Source organism: Cnephaeus nilssonii (genome assembly GCF_951640355.1).
Source record: "Cnephaeus nilssonii genome assembly, chromosome: 9".
Taxonomy (NCBI): domain Eukaryota; kingdom Metazoa; phylum Chordata; class Mammalia; order Chiroptera; family Vespertilionidae; genus Cnephaeus; species Cnephaeus nilssonii.
Window position 1 is genome coordinate 95,682,273 of NC_137080.1, and position 13,815 is coordinate 95,696,087.

The window sequence follows — 13,815 nt, forward strand, 5'->3', positions numbered from 1 at the left end:
TGTCTGAGGCCTAACATCCCGGGATCGGAGTCCCGCTTCCCACTGGAACCAGGCCTGTCCCCATCCCAATGAGGCTGGACGCTGGGAAGCAGGGGAGGGCTGAATCCGACCGTCAGGGGACTTCTTAGGGAGAGGAGCGACCTGGGGGTGAGGGCTCTGAGGAGTGAAACCACTTCCTGTGCAGCTAGTTCCTGTGTTGACAGAGCTGGAGGGGAGGAGAGGGGGAGGGAACAGAGTGGTGCGGGTTGGGGTCCACGGAGGCTCTGGAGAGGGGAAGGCCGAGAGTTCTCGCCCACCTTGAAAGCCCTCCACTGCGGCCGGAGGAGCCGGCCCAGCCTCTGCGCCCCTGGGGAAGAGGTTGAGCAAGCAGTTTGGGTGGGAAAACAGAACTGGAGGAAGTTGACAGGGATGGGCGGGGCCCATGGGGGGCTGACCAGGAACCCAGCTTCCTGCTTAGTACCCAGACATCCAGCCCCTGGCTCACCCCCACCCCTTCCAGCCCCCACTCCCCTCAGGAACTCAGGGTTCCGGCCCTCCTCCAAATCCTAGCTCCCCTCCCCCATCGGTTTCTCCCCTCCAGGGCATGGAGGCTGAGAGACCCCAGGAAGAAGAGGATGGTGAGCAGGTGAGCAGGCACTGGTGGGGGGGCGGGGAGGGGGCTGACCCTGGGAGAAAGGGAGGTGAGAGGACCTGAGGCAGAGAACTAGTGACCTTGGACGCAGGACTTGGAAGGGCTTGGGCACAGGGGTAGGAACAGAGACACAGAGAGGAAACAGGCTGCTGGCCCAGCCCGCCCCTGCTTGACTGGAATGGCTGTCTCGGCATCAGGGCCCCCCTCCGGATGAGCATGGCTGGCCCCCTGTAAACACCACCATTCGACCTTGGCGATCTGCTCCTCCATCCCCTCCTCCAGGGACCCGCCGCACAGGTACCCCCACCATCCAGGGAGTTCCCTGACCCTGGTGCCTGCATCCTTCCTAATCCTATTACCAGCATGGGCCCTTTCCCCACATCCTCTGGACTCCCCATTGTACCTCCTTACCTCTGACCACCAGGCCCTAATCACCTCACCCTGTCTGTCCCTGTCCCAGTCGCCCACCTGCCAACCTCTCTGAGCCCTCCCCCTACTCTCCCAGCCCTAGGACCCCGCTCGGCCTCCCTGCTCTCCATGCAGACTGAGCTCCTTCTGGACCTCGTGGCTGAGGCCCAGTCCCGCCGCCTCGAGGAGCAGAGAGCCACCTTCCACGTCCCCGAGGGTCCCCCAAACCTAGCCCCAGCCCCAGCCCGGCCCCAGGAGGACAGAGAACAGCTCTACAGCACCATCCTCAGTCACCAGGTGAGACGCCCCGCCCCCCAGGAGGCCAGACCCAGGTTTCCTGGTCTCTTGACCCTGTCCTCTTTGGGGCCCTACCCCTCCTCCTCCCCAGGCATCTGCCCTCTCCAGGCTCTAGCCCCCCACCCCAGTCACAGGTGTCCTGTATGCCCCTCCTACCAGCCGGCTCCTTTCCGGGCCTGCTCCTCTTGCACCCTCACCAACACCTTCCCATCCCTCCATCCCTCCAGTGCCAGCGGATGGAAGCCCAGCGGTCAGAGCCTCCCCTACCCCCAGGGGGACAGGAGCTCCTGGAGTTGCTGCTGAGAGTTCAGGGTGGGGGTCGAATGGAGGAACAAAGGTCTCGGCCCCCCACTCACACCTGCTGAGATCTGAGCCCCCCACCAGCCCCTCCTCACTCCCGGGGCTCCAAGCGGGGCAGCCCGCTGCCCACCCTCAACCCTGCTGGGCAGGGGCGCCAGAAACTGGACCCAGCAGAAATCTGTCCATCGTCCAAGCCCAAGTTCCTGGGAACTGAGGGGGTGAAAGGCCTCGCACCCTGGGAATAGTCCAGGTAGGATGTCATCCAGGGCCCTCCCTGGGTGCGCGGAGCCGGAGGCAGTGAGGGTCCCAGCACCCAGGGACACCCGTCCCGACTCTGACCTCAGGGAGGGGCTTGAGTCTGGGTCCTGAGCGGTGGGGGCACCCCCAGACGTCAAGCCGCTAGGCAGGATCTGAGGCTCGAGGCCGCCAACTCCCAAGAAAAGACTAGTCCCGTCCCCTCAGGCCGTGACCCGAGGGACAGTCCCCCCTCCTTCCCAACCGGAAAGGGAGCGTGGGCCTCGCCGAGACGGACTGCGCCCCCACCCCGCGCCAGGACGCGGCCTCCGCCGTGCACGGCTCGCCCTGCCCGCCCCCCCCCCGCCCCGCGGGCCCCAAGTTTGTTGTGAATAAAGGTGTTCCCCTCGGACTGGACTGTGTCTGGGCTGCGGGCGGGGGGCCGGAGGCCGGAGCCGCTCCCGGCTGGCCCGGGGCCAGCTCCCCTCCCCGCCGGTTAATTACCGGCTCATTAAGCAGCGGCTGGAGACCTCCTAATTACCCCGCCCCTCCGGGTTTTAATTAAGTACAACAGGGGGGAGTCATTAGGACAAGAAATATGAACGGCGCTGTCGGCGAACCCAGGCGCCCCGGAGCCGGAGTCCACGCCCCCCGGACCCCGGCCCAGCAGCCCGCGGCCGCGCGCCCCGACTCGCCGGCCCCCGCGCGTCCCCTCCCCCCGTCGCCCACCCTCCCCGCCCCTCCTCCCGCCCCTCCCCCACCCTCCCGCCGCGGAGCCGACGCGCGTCCCGCCCCCAGCTCCGCCCGCGCCCCGCCCTCCCCTCCCCCAGCTCCCCGCGCCTCCTCCCTCCTCCCTCTCGCTCACACACACCCCCGCCTGGGCCTCCTCTCTCCGGCTCCATTTTCTCCGCCGCCGGGGGCCGGGGTCTCCTGTGGGGGGCCCAGCCGGTACCCCAGGTCTCCCTTCAGCGCCGGGGTGAACCCCCGGGGGAGCCCGGAGACGGGGAGACGGGCGGGGGTCGGGGCGGAGGGAGCAGCGGCCCCGCCGAGTTTGGGGGGAAGTAACCAGGCGGGGGAGGGGCGGGATAGGGAGGGGGCCTCAGGGCCCCCCCCACTATGGACGAGCGGCTGCTGGGGCCGCCCCCTCCAGGCGGGGGCCGGGGGGGCCTGGGGCTGGTGGGTGGGGAGCCTGGGGGCCCTGGCGAGCCTCCGGGTGGCGGAGACCCCGGTGGGGGTGGCGGGGGGGTCCCGGGAGGCCGAGGGAAGCAAGACATCGGGGACATTCTGCAGCAGATAATGACCATCACGGACCAGAGCCTGGACGAGGCCCAGGCCAAGTGAGTGCCCCCGCCCCGCCACCCCACACAGAGCAGCAGCCCATTCACAAGCTTGGTCTCCGGAACCCCCAACTCCAGGATCCCACACCTCTCTTCCCTCCTTGCTCCCGGAACCCCCAGATAAGTGACTCCTCTCCTTCACCCCAGGCCCCGAAACCTTAAAGAGGGGAACCCCAGGTGGTCTCACCCCCCTCTCCTAACCTCTCACTGACCCCCCAGTCCCCGGAACCACCTTCCCTCTCCAGAGCCCCCTTCTGGCTCCTCCCCCGACTCTCCACTCAGCCCACCCCCTCCTCTGCAGACCTGGGGACCTCCACACCCCTCCCCAGAGTTCCTACCTCTCCTCTCCACCAGGCCCAGCCTCCCTGTGTCCTCACCCGCCTTCACCCCTGCTCAGCCCAGGACCCTCCACACACATCTCTGCGGATCCCTCCACTTTAGCTCGGCACCCCTAACCCCTCTCTGGCACCTCAAATTCTGACTCTTCTCCCCAGTCTCCATCTCTCTTCTTTTGAAATCGACCTAGTCACCTTCATATCTGCAGTCACCCCAAACTCCCCCTCTGCACCCTTCTACACCGTCTCCCCCAGCCCCAGCCACCCGCGGGGCCTTCCTCCTGCTGCCTCCACCCTCACTCTGTGCGGGGCCAAGCAGCTTCCCCACCCCCATGTCACCCCAGCCCCACTTTCTGCCTGCCTCCTGTTCCAGGCCCCCTCTCGCCCTCATGGTGCCCCTGCACGTTTCTGTAGCTAAACTTTTCTCTCCCGTTTCCGCCCAAGGAAACACGCCCTGAACTGCCACCGCATGAAGCCAGCGCTCTTCAGCGTCCTGTGTGAGATCAAGGAGAAGACCGGTACGTGGGGGACCCTTCACCACACACTCGGGCCAGGAGTTGGACAACATGGAGCCCTGAGGAGCGTGGGGGTCAGGGAGGTGTCCAGGGGGCACTGGGGAGGGAACCAGAGAAACTGGGGTCTCAGGAGGGCAGAGAGCTGGGTGTGGGGTCCTCGGGTCCCTAAGTCCCTCGCTCGTGCCAGGCCTCAGCATCCGGGGCTCCCAGGAGGAGGAGCCCGTGGACCCCCAGCTTATGCGCCTGGACAACATGCTTCTGGCAGAAGGTGTGGCTGGGCCTGAGAAAGGGGGGGGCTCAGCGGCAGCAGCTGCAGCCGCAGCAGCTTCCGGGGGCGGCGTGTCCCCTGACAACTCCATCGAACACTCGGACTATCGCAGCAAACTGGCCCAGATCCGCCACATCTACCACTCGGAGCTGGAGAAGTACGAGCAGGTGAGGCGAGGACGCGGGAGTGGGTGGCGGGAGCTTCCTCGGGGGGACCCCAAGGCCAAAGGGCACCTCACAGCCCACCGGCCCCCGCTGCAGGCATGTAACGAGTTCACGACCCACGTCATGAACCTGCTGAGGGAGCAGAGCCGCACGCGGCCCGTGGCACCCAAGGAGATGGAGCGGATGGTGAGCATCATCCACCGCAAGTTCAGCGCCATCCAGATGCAGCTCAAGCAGAGCACCTGCGAGGCCGTCATGATCCTGCGCTCCCGGTTCCTGGACGCCAGGTGGGGCCCGGGGCCCAGGCTGCACCCGGGACCCCCGGGGCCCCCGGCGCCTGCAGCACGGAGACCCTGCGGCCCGGCAGTCCTCAGCGCCCTTCTCCCTCCTCTGCAGACGGAAACGCCGGAACTTCAGCAAACAGGCCACCGAGGTCCTAAACGAGTATTTCTATTCCCACCTGAGTAACCCGTATCCCAGCGAGGAGGCCAAGGAGGAGCTCGCCAAGAAGTGCGGCATCACCGTCTCTCAGGTACCCAGCGGAGGCTCGGCAGGAAGCGCTCCGGCCGATGACAGGGTCCCACAGAGGGGAGGCCTCCAGCTGACCCTCCTTCTGCCCAACACCCCCAGGTCTCCAACTGGTTTGGCAACAAGCGGATTCGCTACAAGAAAAATATCGGAAAGTTTCAAGAGGAGGCAAACATCTACGCCGTCAAGACCGCCGTGTCTGTCACCCAGGGGGGCCACAGCCGCACCAGCTCCCCGACACCCCCTTCCTCCGCAGGTGGAGCCCTCGGCCGGCCGGCTGGCTGCTTTGCACGCTTCCTGCTTTTGTTCCCACTTCCTATCTAGGCAGGATCCTGGGCATGGGGGGGTCGGCCTTTGGGGGTAACAGAGACCAAGCTGAGGTGGGTGGGGATGTCAGGGGACAGAGGCCACTCCGGCAAGTTACGTCTTGCTCTCCTCCCGCCAGCGTGGGAGGCCCGGAGCGGAGCCTTGATGCCGCGGCGGTGCCGTGCGGCGTTTGTGCGCAGTGGCACACCCCACAGAGCTAGTTCAGAGGGCTTGTTGGAAACGGGGTGTCTCCTGTCTGCCACACCGGCTGTTACCGTCCCTAATTCCTTCTCTGCTCCCCCAAGGCTCTGGCGGCTCTTTCAATCTCTCAGGATCCGGAGACATGTTTCTGGGGATGCCCGGGCTCAACGGAGACTCCTACTCTGCCTCCCAGGTCAGACGCCCTCTCCCCTGAGCAGGGTTCCCCACCCTCGGGTTCCCTCCCTTCAGCACACAGACGGCTTCCGAGGCCCACGGTCTGGCACACCTTCCTTCGCTGCCACAGGTGGAATCCCTCCGACACTCGATGGGCCCCGGGGGCTACGGCGATAACCTCGGCGCAGGCCAGATGTACAGCCCTCGGGAAATGAGGGTGAGTGGAGCCCTGCAGCCCTCCCCCCTCCCGGGACCAGCGCCCTTCCCCGGCAGCACTGCCCCCACACTAGGTTTCAGAGCCTCACCCAACTGTCTTTTCTCCAGGCAAACGGCGGCTGGCAGGAGGCTGTGACCCCGTCCTCAGTGACGTCCCCAACAGAGGGACCAGGGAGCGTTCACTCTGACACTTCCAACTGATTCCCCCCTCGGGGCCACGGGCTGGGGGCTCACGAGGTGACGACGTGAGGACAAAGGCATCCGGAGGACAAGCCCCAGACACAGGAGAAGCACAAGATGGAGAAGGGCAAATGGGGTTGCCCTACCCCAGCCGACTCAGTGCTGGGGTTGCTGACTACATGGCAAGGAGAAGAGGGTCCCCAAAGGGGAAGGTGGGGTCTGTCTCCCCTGTTTTCCCTTCTTTTCAATCTTTTTCTCTCCCCATTTCTTACACAGAAACACGCCCAGAACCCTATCTTTCAGATCCTCTCTCTCTCTCTCTCTCTCTCATAGACACATACACAACTATTGTTTCTCTCACAGACACACATACGACTATTCTGTTTCTCGGTCATACAAACATACACAACTATTCTCTCTCTCTCTCTGTTCACCCATTCTCCCTCCCCCACTCCTTATCTGCTCTGGGATCTGTGGAGACGCCAGCCTTGCCCTACCTACCAGAGATGCCAAAAATGGGGACACAACTTCTGGACAGATGACCTGGCCACGCCCCGGGCCTCCCACCCCCTCCCCCTCCAGACGGCTTTATTACCTCATATGCAGCTCATCTTAAACCAATAGAATTGCTCGGTGAACGAGAGTGTCTGACTCAGATATCTACCTCGGAGGGAGTTTCTGCTACTTTAGGGAATTGGGAACTGTTAACTGGGTTTGGGGGTTGAACCTTTTTTTGTTAGGGAAGAAAAAATGCCTGGGATCCATCTGTATTTTGGGGGTGTTTTGTTGGTGGTGGTTCTTAATTTTTAATTGAGTTTGGGGAAGTAGATGTTTTATATGTTGATTTCTTTTTTTTACCTTAATTACCGGCTTTCCCATATTAGGGGTGATAGCAAAAGGGGTCATGATAAGAGAAAGGGGAACAAGGGGACCGGCGAAGACGCCCGGCTGGCTCGTCCACAGGAGGACCTTTAGCTGGGCCCCAAGTCCGCCTCCAGTCCCTTAGGTGTCCCCTTGGCCGTAAAGGCCCAGGGGTTCTGTGCCGGCTGCGCAGCTCCCGCTGCACTTGGTGTGGAGGCAGCGGCTGGGGCTGGCCTGTGCTCCCCCTCTCAGCCCGTGGGCAGGGCTGGGCACAGCTGTTTGGAGGCAGTGCCACCTTCCCCTGTGACACGTCTTTTTAACTATGCAGGTTGGAGGGGAGAAGGGGGAAGGGTTGTTGTGAAATAAGTATGAGTTGGGGTGCCTGTGTATGTATCTCCCTCAATTTCCCCAGAAATGAGGTATCTTTGTTCTCAGTCCAAAATCATGAGGGTGGGGAGAGGCGAGAGGCTGCAAAAAGCCAGGTCCGGAGGGAAGTCAAGTCACTGCTGCCCCGTCCTTGGCCCTGAACCCCTCCAACAGCGTCAGGATTTCACAGACTGCGACCATGGGGAACCCCTCCCGTCCAAGACCCGGCAGGACTGTGGGCAGGCCGGGGCTGATGGGGGCGGGAGGCACGGCACGGGCGTGGGCAGTTCTCTCCTCACTTGTAAACTTATAGTTTCGCAAAAAAAAAAAAAAGCAGTTTTAAATAAAGAAATTTTCCCCCTGGGTTTAGTTGAGAATTATTTTCAAAAACATAAGAAACCCCAGGAAGAAAACACTTTTCTCTTCATAAAAGCCCGAAAAGGATTTCCTGAGTCCGCCAGCCTTGCCCTCAGCACCCAGGCCCCAGGTTTCAGCCGGGCCTCCCCCGTGGGAAACGGCCTGGCCTGAACCGGTTGGCCTGGCAACCTTGTGCCGCAGATGGGCTCCAGTGGCCCGCCGGGTAGCCCTCAGCAGACTGATGGTCAGGCTGGGGGTCCTAAGGGCCTGGGAGACCCCAGAAGATGCACTCCCCACCCCCACAGATGTGGCAGTGCCAGGGGTGGGGTGATCACCGTTCTAGTATCTGAAGGACTCTTATCCGAGAGTCACGAATTCCTAGCATTCCCTGTGCCAGGACAGGACCGGGAGATGGGGGCAGGGGAGAGGGTACAAGCCCCACCTAGGGCAGTGGCCACAGCAGTGAGAGGCAGACAGAGCCAGGAGCCCGGACAGGAGGCAGGATGGCGGCAGGGGCAATGGCTGGAGCCTGGGTGCTGGTCCTCAGTCTGTGGGGTGAGCCACTGCCCCCACCCGTGGAAGGCACTCGCCCCCTCCCAGATCTTCCCTGGACCCTCCCGCTCCTCCAGCTCCCTTGCCCACCCTGTGCCAGGTCTGTCAGCCCCTCCACCTTGCTGCTGTCTCCCAGGGGCAGGGGCAGTGGCAGGCTGTCAAAACGTCACAGCCCCGATCGGGAAGCCGCTGGTGCTCAACTGTAAGGGTGCTCCCAGGAAACCACCCCAGCAGCTGGAATGGAAACTGGTAAGTGGGGCTCCTGGCATAGCCTCCCCAGCTCCACGCCTCAGGAGCCCTTTCCCAAAGGACTTGCGCTATTCAGGCCTCTCCTCTGCCCGCAGCACACAGGCAGGACAGAAGCCTGGAAGGTCCTGTCTCCCCAGGGAAGCCCCTGGGACAGCGTGGCTCGAGTCCTCCCCAATGGCTCCCTCCTCCTGCCCGCTGTGGGGATCCCGGATGAGGGGATTTTCCGGTGCCGGGCAATGAGCCGGAAAGGAAAGGAGATCAAGTCCAACTACCAAGTCCGAGTCTACCGTAAGGGTTCCGGCCTTCCCCAAGGCCCCCTCTCCTTCCAGGAAGAGCCTTCAACCCCAGCCCTTGCTCCTTGGCTGGCCCTGGTGGTGGGAGAACCTTCAAAGCCCCAGCTTTTGACCGGAATTCTCCCTCCTTCAGAGATCCCCGGGAAGCCAGAGATTGTTGATCCCGCCTCTGAGCTCCAGGCTGGTGTCCCCAATAAGGTAGTGGGAGAAAAAGGGGAGGAGAGTGAGAACAGGAGGTGGCTGGGTACGTGTGTATGGTGTCTTACTTTCAAAGGTGATGAGGTCCCTCTTTCCCCAGGTGGGGACGTGTGTGTCTGAGGGGGGCTACCCTGCAGGGACTCTTAGCTGGCACTTAGATGGGAAACCCCTGATACCTGATGGCAAAGGTGAGTCCCCTTTCCCCTCCTAGCTGCCTCTTCCTGATCCCTCCCCCGCACACCGTGGGACACCCCGCCTTCTCCCTCCACCTTAGGCGTGTCGGTGAAGGAAGAGAGCAGGAGACACCCTGAGACAGGGCTTTTCACACTCCAGTCAGAGCTGACGGTGACCCCAGCGCAGGGGGGAGCGCCCCACCCCACCTTCTCCTGTAGCTTCAGCCCCGGCCGTCCCCGGCGCAGAGCCCTGCACACGGCCCCCATCCGGCTCAGCGTCCAGGGCGAGCCCAGAGGTGGGTGAGTACCTTCTGAAAGTCTGGCCACGGGCCCACACAGCGGGGTAACTCTCCCTCCTGCCCCCCAGCCCCGGAGCCTGTGCCTCCAGAGGTCCAACTGGTGGTGGAGCCGGAAGGCGGAGCAGTAGCTCCTGGTGGCACTGTGACCCTGACCTGTGAAGCCTCCACCCAGCCCCCTCCTCAAATCCACTGGGTCAAGGACGTGAGTGACCTGGGGAGGGGCTGGGAGGTAGAGAGAGGCATAACAGGCAACTGGGAGGGCAGGGAGCTCATGGAGAGGCAGGCAAGGAGCTGGGGAAGACGGGGTAGCTGAGGAGGTGGACCAAGACAGGAGATGGGATGTGTGGACTTGGGTTGTAATAGCGTCCTGTCCCCCTTCCCCCACCCAGGGCACCCCCCTGGCCCTTCCCCCCAGCCCAGTGCTGCTCCTCCCTGAGGTAGGGCCTCAAGATCAAGGAACCTACAGCTGTGTGGCCACCCACCCCAGCCACGGGCCCCAGGAGAGCCGGGCTGTCAGCATCAGCCTCATCGGTGAGACCTCTCCCCACACCCCAGGGGCTGTGCAGGCTCGTCACCTCCTCCATTCTGGCACTGTCCCCAAGAGCCACCCACTCCACCCTCAGTTCACCCACTCCCAGGCCTCAGCTACCCCCCCAAATCCTACCAAGCCCAGCCTGTCCCCTCCCCACTCGGAGCTAAAAAAAGGAAACACTCCCACTAGACAGACCCCTCCAGCCTGCCGCCTTCCTTTCTGACTGGCTCTGACTTTGTCTTCCAGAAACAGGCGAGGAGGGGCCTACTGCAGGTGAGGGGCTGGAGCAGGTCAGAGAGGAAGACTGACCCCCGTGTGCGTGGGGGGACGGCCAACAAGAAAGGAATGGTGGGGCTGGGCCCTCACCCTCCCATTTCCCTACAGGCTCTGTGGGAGGGCCTGGGCTGGGAACTATAGCCCTGGCCCTGGGGATCCTGGGAGGCCTGGGGGCAGCCGCCCTGCTCATTGGGGTCATCGTGTGGCAAAGGCGCCGCCGCCGAGGAGAGGAGAGGTGAGTGGAGGAAGCCGGACACACGGTCTTGGGCTCCCAGGCAGCAGGAGAGGCGTGGGGACGTGCAAGGCCATGTGCAGAACGCTCCCACGCCTGCTCCCCAGGAAGGCCCCAGAAAACCGGGAGGAGGAGGAGGAGGAGCGTGCAGAGCTCAATCAGTCCCAGGAGCCCGATGCAGCCGAGAGCAGTGCAGGAGGGCCTTGAGGGGCCCCTGGCCACCCCATCCCTCAGCTCCCTTTTCTTTTCCCCACACTGTTTTGGCCCCAGACCATTTCTCCCTTGTATAACCTCTACTCACCTCGCCTAACGTCCTTTCACAACCGAGCCTTCCACAAACAGTGATGAGTAAACACCTGACATAACCTTGCTCCCTTTGCTCTTGTGTGTGTGTGTGTGTGTGTGTGTGTGTGTGTGTGAGAGAGAGAGAGAGAGAGAGAGAGAGAGAGAGAGAGAGAGAGAGAGCGCGCTGCGCGCGACACCCTCACTCCCTACAGCCCTGAGAACGTCCCCACACCACACCAACACTCACTCACAGGGGGGTTGTTCCACCCGGAAGGACAAAGGTGGGCAGAGTTCCCATCAATACATCTCCACTTGTTTATTGAGTGTGTGACAGAGGAGTCAGTGAGGAGAAGGGAGCATCTAGTCAGAACCCACAGTAGGTCCTGGGGAGAGAAATTAAATTAAATCCAGGGAGAAGTCAGGGAGTCAGAGGGAGCCCTGCCCACCTTTCAAAACCAAATCAAGAAGTGGGGGGACGCACAGGCTGAGGAGAGCGAGAAACAGACCTTCTCTTCAGTCCCCTCCTCTCCCAGCGCTGGAGGGGCGCTGCGGGGGGTGCGAGGGAGAGCGGGGCAGAGGCTGCTTCTCCCGTCCTGCGGGCCTGCCTGCGGTCCTGGGCAGACGCACTCCTCCCACGCCCGCCTGGAGAGTGGCCAACAGAAGTGGAGGGGCTGGGCGAGGGCCCAGGAGTGAGGCAGGGTCAGCAGGGACCCCCAATACTGATTCTCCTCTGGCTGGAGGTGGGCAGAATGGAGACACGGCTCAAATACTGAGCAGCCAGAAAAAGAAGAAAATGGCGAGAAACAGGAAGAGGGAGTCCTGCCAGCTGGAGGCCGGGTGACCCTGTCCCAGGTCCACACCTGGAGGAGAAAGGGAAGCTGTGGCGGAAGCACCCACTCTGGGCCAGGAGGGGCTGGGGGGGGTCCGGGGGCTCCCTGGCAGGGGCTGAGGGATGGCCCTTACCTGCACCCCGGCGGAACGGCTCGTGGGCATTGAAGACGGTGGTGAAAAACCCAAAGGGAAAGGCACCCACACCGAACGAGAAGTGAAAGGCCCCGGGATCGCCGAACGGCTGGAAGCCCTACGGAGGCACAGGAAGTCAGGGTGGGCTGCGCGAGGCTTTGGCAAGGAAGGAACACCATCACAGACTCACCCCTCTGCTCTCCGGAGCTGGCCGCTGGCCCTGGGGGCGGGGTGGAGTTTTCAATCTGAGGAAGAAGAGCGGGACAGCAACAGGAAACGTCTCTCCACTTCCACACCCCCTCCCAGGGAGGAAGTCTCCCACCTTCCCTCAGCACCCTGCTCTCTCACCTGGGATCCTGGGCCTTCTGGCTCCCTCGCCCATAAAGGGGGACCACCTTTTCTCTGCTGATCCCAGCTTTACACACTGGGCACTCTTGCCGCTCGGGCCGTGTCTCCAGCCACTGGGGGGAAAAATGAAGTGGTTTCCAGTATACAGCAGGTCCTCCAGCTCCTCAGACCGCCCCATTTCCCTCTTCATCTCTTCTGAGTACGCACCTGATGAAGACAGGGCCAACTGGATGGGGGGAAAAAAAAGGTCAAACTAGCTACAGGAAAGAGACACAGACCCGACCTCCGAGTCCCATCTCACCCCCAATTCCCAGGGATCACCAGCTGTTTCTTTTCATATTGTCTGCCACCTCTACCACGCCAACCAACTTGGCCTTCCTGCTTTTCTAATCTTCCAACACAAAGTTTCATCCATCCTCAAAATGCTTAACCCTCTCCCCGCCCCCTCCACACGCTCATCCCCTCCCTTCTCCTTTTGACTTCATTTTCAATTATTTTCAACCACCCCTTTCCAGATCTCCTCTTTCAGTCCCAGCCCCATCCTTGCCCCACACCCATCACTCCCAAACCAAACCTCCTAATTAGCACCACCCGCCCCGACTCCTTTCCCTCTCTTCCAGGCACATGAAGTCCCTATTGCCACAACCCTCCAACCTCTCACGGCTGTCCCTCCAAGTGCCCTTGTCCCCAGGACATACCACCCCGCCCCTGGCATAGCTCACCTGAATGAGGTCCCACATTCCCTAGGTCTCCCCCACTCAACTAATGCCTCTCCTACCCGTTGGGTCTAATGCGTTTCCACCTGCATAGCTAAGCCCCCTCTCTTATCTGGGGTAAGGTGGCTCGGGGCTCCCCTATACAGATGTGCGCCGTCCACCCTCGCCCCGTTTCTCCAAAACACACCACCCGCTCGCGCTCCTAGCTCCTGCGCCTCTGCTTTTCACAGTCTGGTCGAACAGACGAGCCCCTCCCACCCACACGTACCCAGAAAGACGTACGCCCCCTCCTCCGGGCTCACCTATGGGGATGTGCCCTCCGATTATCCGTACGCTTCGTGATCCCCCGCCCCCAGCCTGCCCCGTAGGGAGGTGAGCCCCACTCCTCTCGCCCGCTTCCCGGTTCTCACCAGTACAGGTGGCCACACATACTGATCACAGCTTCCCGAGCCGTCTCCAGACATATGTTACATTCGAAGGTCGCGCCCGCCCCGCCCCGCTCGCAGTTTGGCCCTTCGGGGCCCCCATCCTCCTCCTCCGCTGCTGCCATGGCCCGTTCGGTTTCGCCCCCACGAACCCCTAAGTCCCCGCAAACACACAAATACAAGCCCCAACAAACAAGAAACCGCCTCCCGCTCACGATCATTGGGGAGGCCTCAAGGTTTCTTAATCACGATTGGCCTGAGTGCCTGCCAATCAGACAGGATGCAACCTAAAGGATTGGTCCGGAGGCGGGGAGGAAGAGGTTTGCGCGGCCCTGCCCTTGCCCTATGACGATTGGCTCATGCAGCCGCCGTCGCTGGCGTGCTCTGCCATTCGCCCGCCGCCGGGCCAAGGGAAGCTTTATTCGTGTGGGTAGCTGCCAGTCATATCCAAAGGCCAGAAGCAATTGGTTCGGGGCTGCCCTTGCTTTCCTTTACTTCCTCTTTCTCAGAAGGTCCGCATTCCTATTGGACTTTGGACAGTATGACTCCAAAGCAATTGACTGGCTGGACTCGACGGAAACTGGTGGTTAGGGAGT

At 62.3% G+C, this 13,815-nt stretch overlaps 4 protein-coding genes across 5 annotated transcripts; 3 read left to right on the forward strand and 1 right to left on the reverse strand.

Moving 5' to 3' along the window:
- Positions 1–8: 8 nt before the first annotated feature.
- Positions 9–2,607, forward strand: GPSM3 (G protein signaling modulator 3). The gene is made up of 5 exons (XM_079779907.1): positions 9–357; positions 581–625; positions 829–928; positions 1,137–1,336; positions 1,564–2,607. Exons 2-5 carry the CDS (start codon positions 584–586, stop codon positions 1,699–1,701), a joined length of 480 nt encoding a protein of 159 aa, XP_079636033.1. The 5' UTR covers positions 9–357; positions 581–583; the 3' UTR covers positions 1,702–2,607.
- Positions 2,608–2,846: 239 nt separating this feature from the next.
- PBX2 (PBX homeobox 2) lies at positions 2,847–7,686 on the forward strand. Its single transcript, XM_079779906.1, has 9 exons — positions 2,847–3,207; positions 3,987–4,060; positions 4,245–4,492; positions 4,586–4,776; positions 4,886–5,021; positions 5,120–5,273; positions 5,629–5,717; positions 5,829–5,915; positions 6,023–7,686. Exons 1-9 carry the CDS (start codon positions 2,987–2,989, stop codon positions 6,113–6,115), a joined length of 1,293 nt encoding a protein of 430 aa, XP_079636032.1. The 5' UTR covers positions 2,847–2,986; the 3' UTR covers positions 6,116–7,686.
- A 424-nt stretch (positions 7,687–8,110) lies between these two features.
- AGER (advanced glycosylation end-product specific receptor) lies at positions 8,111–10,812 on the forward strand. The gene is made up of 11 exons (XM_079779908.1): positions 8,111–8,233; positions 8,367–8,479; positions 8,575–8,767; positions 8,906–8,970; positions 9,071–9,158; positions 9,245–9,439; positions 9,511–9,644; positions 9,832–9,973; positions 10,221–10,247; positions 10,359–10,485; positions 10,590–10,812. The coding sequence occupies exons 1-11, from the start codon at positions 8,182–8,184 to the stop codon at positions 10,687–10,689; spliced, it is 1,236 nt and encodes a 411-aa protein (XP_079636034.1). The 5' UTR covers positions 8,111–8,181; the 3' UTR covers positions 10,690–10,812.
- Positions 10,813–11,043: 231 nt separating this feature from the next.
- On the reverse strand, positions 11,044–13,399 carry RNF5 (ring finger protein 5). Of its 2 annotated transcripts, XM_079781386.1 has the most exons (6): positions 13,205–13,399; positions 12,286–12,304; positions 12,079–12,191; positions 11,921–11,975; positions 11,731–11,848; positions 11,045–11,627 (listed from the first exon to the last, which is right to left on the reverse strand). In XM_079781386.1, the coding sequence occupies exons 1-6, from the start codon at positions 13,342–13,344 to the stop codon at positions 11,530–11,532; spliced, it is 543 nt and encodes a 180-aa protein (XP_079637512.1). In that variant the 5' UTR covers positions 13,345–13,399; the 3' UTR covers positions 11,045–11,529. The 2 variants fall into 2 exon arrangements, with proteins under 2 accessions (XP_079637513.1, XP_079637512.1); XM_079781387.1 differs by lacking the exon at positions 12,286–12,304 and having other exon boundaries at positions 11,044–11,627; positions 13,205–13,344.
- Positions 13,400–13,815: the final 416 nt, after the last annotated feature.

What these genes read in the sequence shown, in the direction of transcription:
- GPSM3 (XM_079779907.1), top strand. Translation starts at nt 584, where the DNA reads ATGGAGGCTGAGAGACCCCAGGAAGAAGAGGATGGTGAGCAG. An exon ending in TCCAGGGACCCGCCGCACAG is followed by an intron (nt 929 to 1,136) that starts GTACCCCCACCA and finishes CTACTCTCCCAG; the next exon opens with CCCTAGGACCCCGCTCGGCC. An exon ending in GCACCATCCTCAGTCACCAG is followed by an intron (nt 1,337 to 1,563) that starts GTGAGACGCCCC and finishes CCATCCCTCCAG; the next exon opens with TGCCAGCGGATGGAAGCCCA.
- PBX2 (XM_079779906.1), top strand. Translation starts at nt 2,987, where the DNA reads ATGGACGAGCGGCTGCTGGGGCCGCCCCCTCCAGGCGGGGGCCGGGGG. An exon ending in AGCTGGAGAAGTACGAGCAG is followed by an intron (nt 4,493 to 4,585) that starts GTGAGGCGAGGA and finishes CCCCCGCTGCAG; the next exon opens with GCATGTAACGAGTTCACGAC. An exon ending in ACTCCTACTCTGCCTCCCAG is followed by an intron (nt 5,718 to 5,828) that starts GTCAGACGCCCT and finishes TCGCTGCCACAG; the next exon opens with GTGGAATCCCTCCGACACTC.
- AGER (XM_079779908.1), top strand. Translation starts at nt 8,182, where the DNA reads ATGGCGGCAGGGGCAATGGCTGGAGCCTGGGTGCTGGTCCTCAGTCTG. An exon ending in TGTCAGCATCAGCCTCATCG is followed by an intron (nt 9,974 to 10,220) that starts GTGAGACCTCTC and finishes TTTGTCTTCCAG; the next exon opens with AAACAGGCGAGGAGGGGCCT. An exon ending in CGAGGAGGGGCCTACTGCAG is followed by an intron (nt 10,248 to 10,358) that starts GTGAGGGGCTGG and finishes ATTTCCCTACAG; the next exon opens with GCTCTGTGGGAGGGCCTGGG.
- RNF5 (XM_079781386.1), bottom strand. Translation starts at nt 13,344, where the DNA reads ATGGCAGCAGCGGAGGAGGAGGATGGGGGCCCCGAAGGGCCAAACTGC. An exon ending in CAGAAGGCCCAGGATCCCAG is followed by an intron (nt 11,976 to 12,078) that starts GTGAGAGAGCAG and finishes CTTCTTCCTCAG; the next exon opens with ATTGAAAACTCCACCCCGCC. An exon ending in GCCGTTCCGCCGGGGTGCAG is followed by an intron (nt 11,628 to 11,730) that starts GTAAGGGCCATC and finishes TTTCTCCTCCAG; the next exon opens with GTGTGGACCTGGGACAGGGT.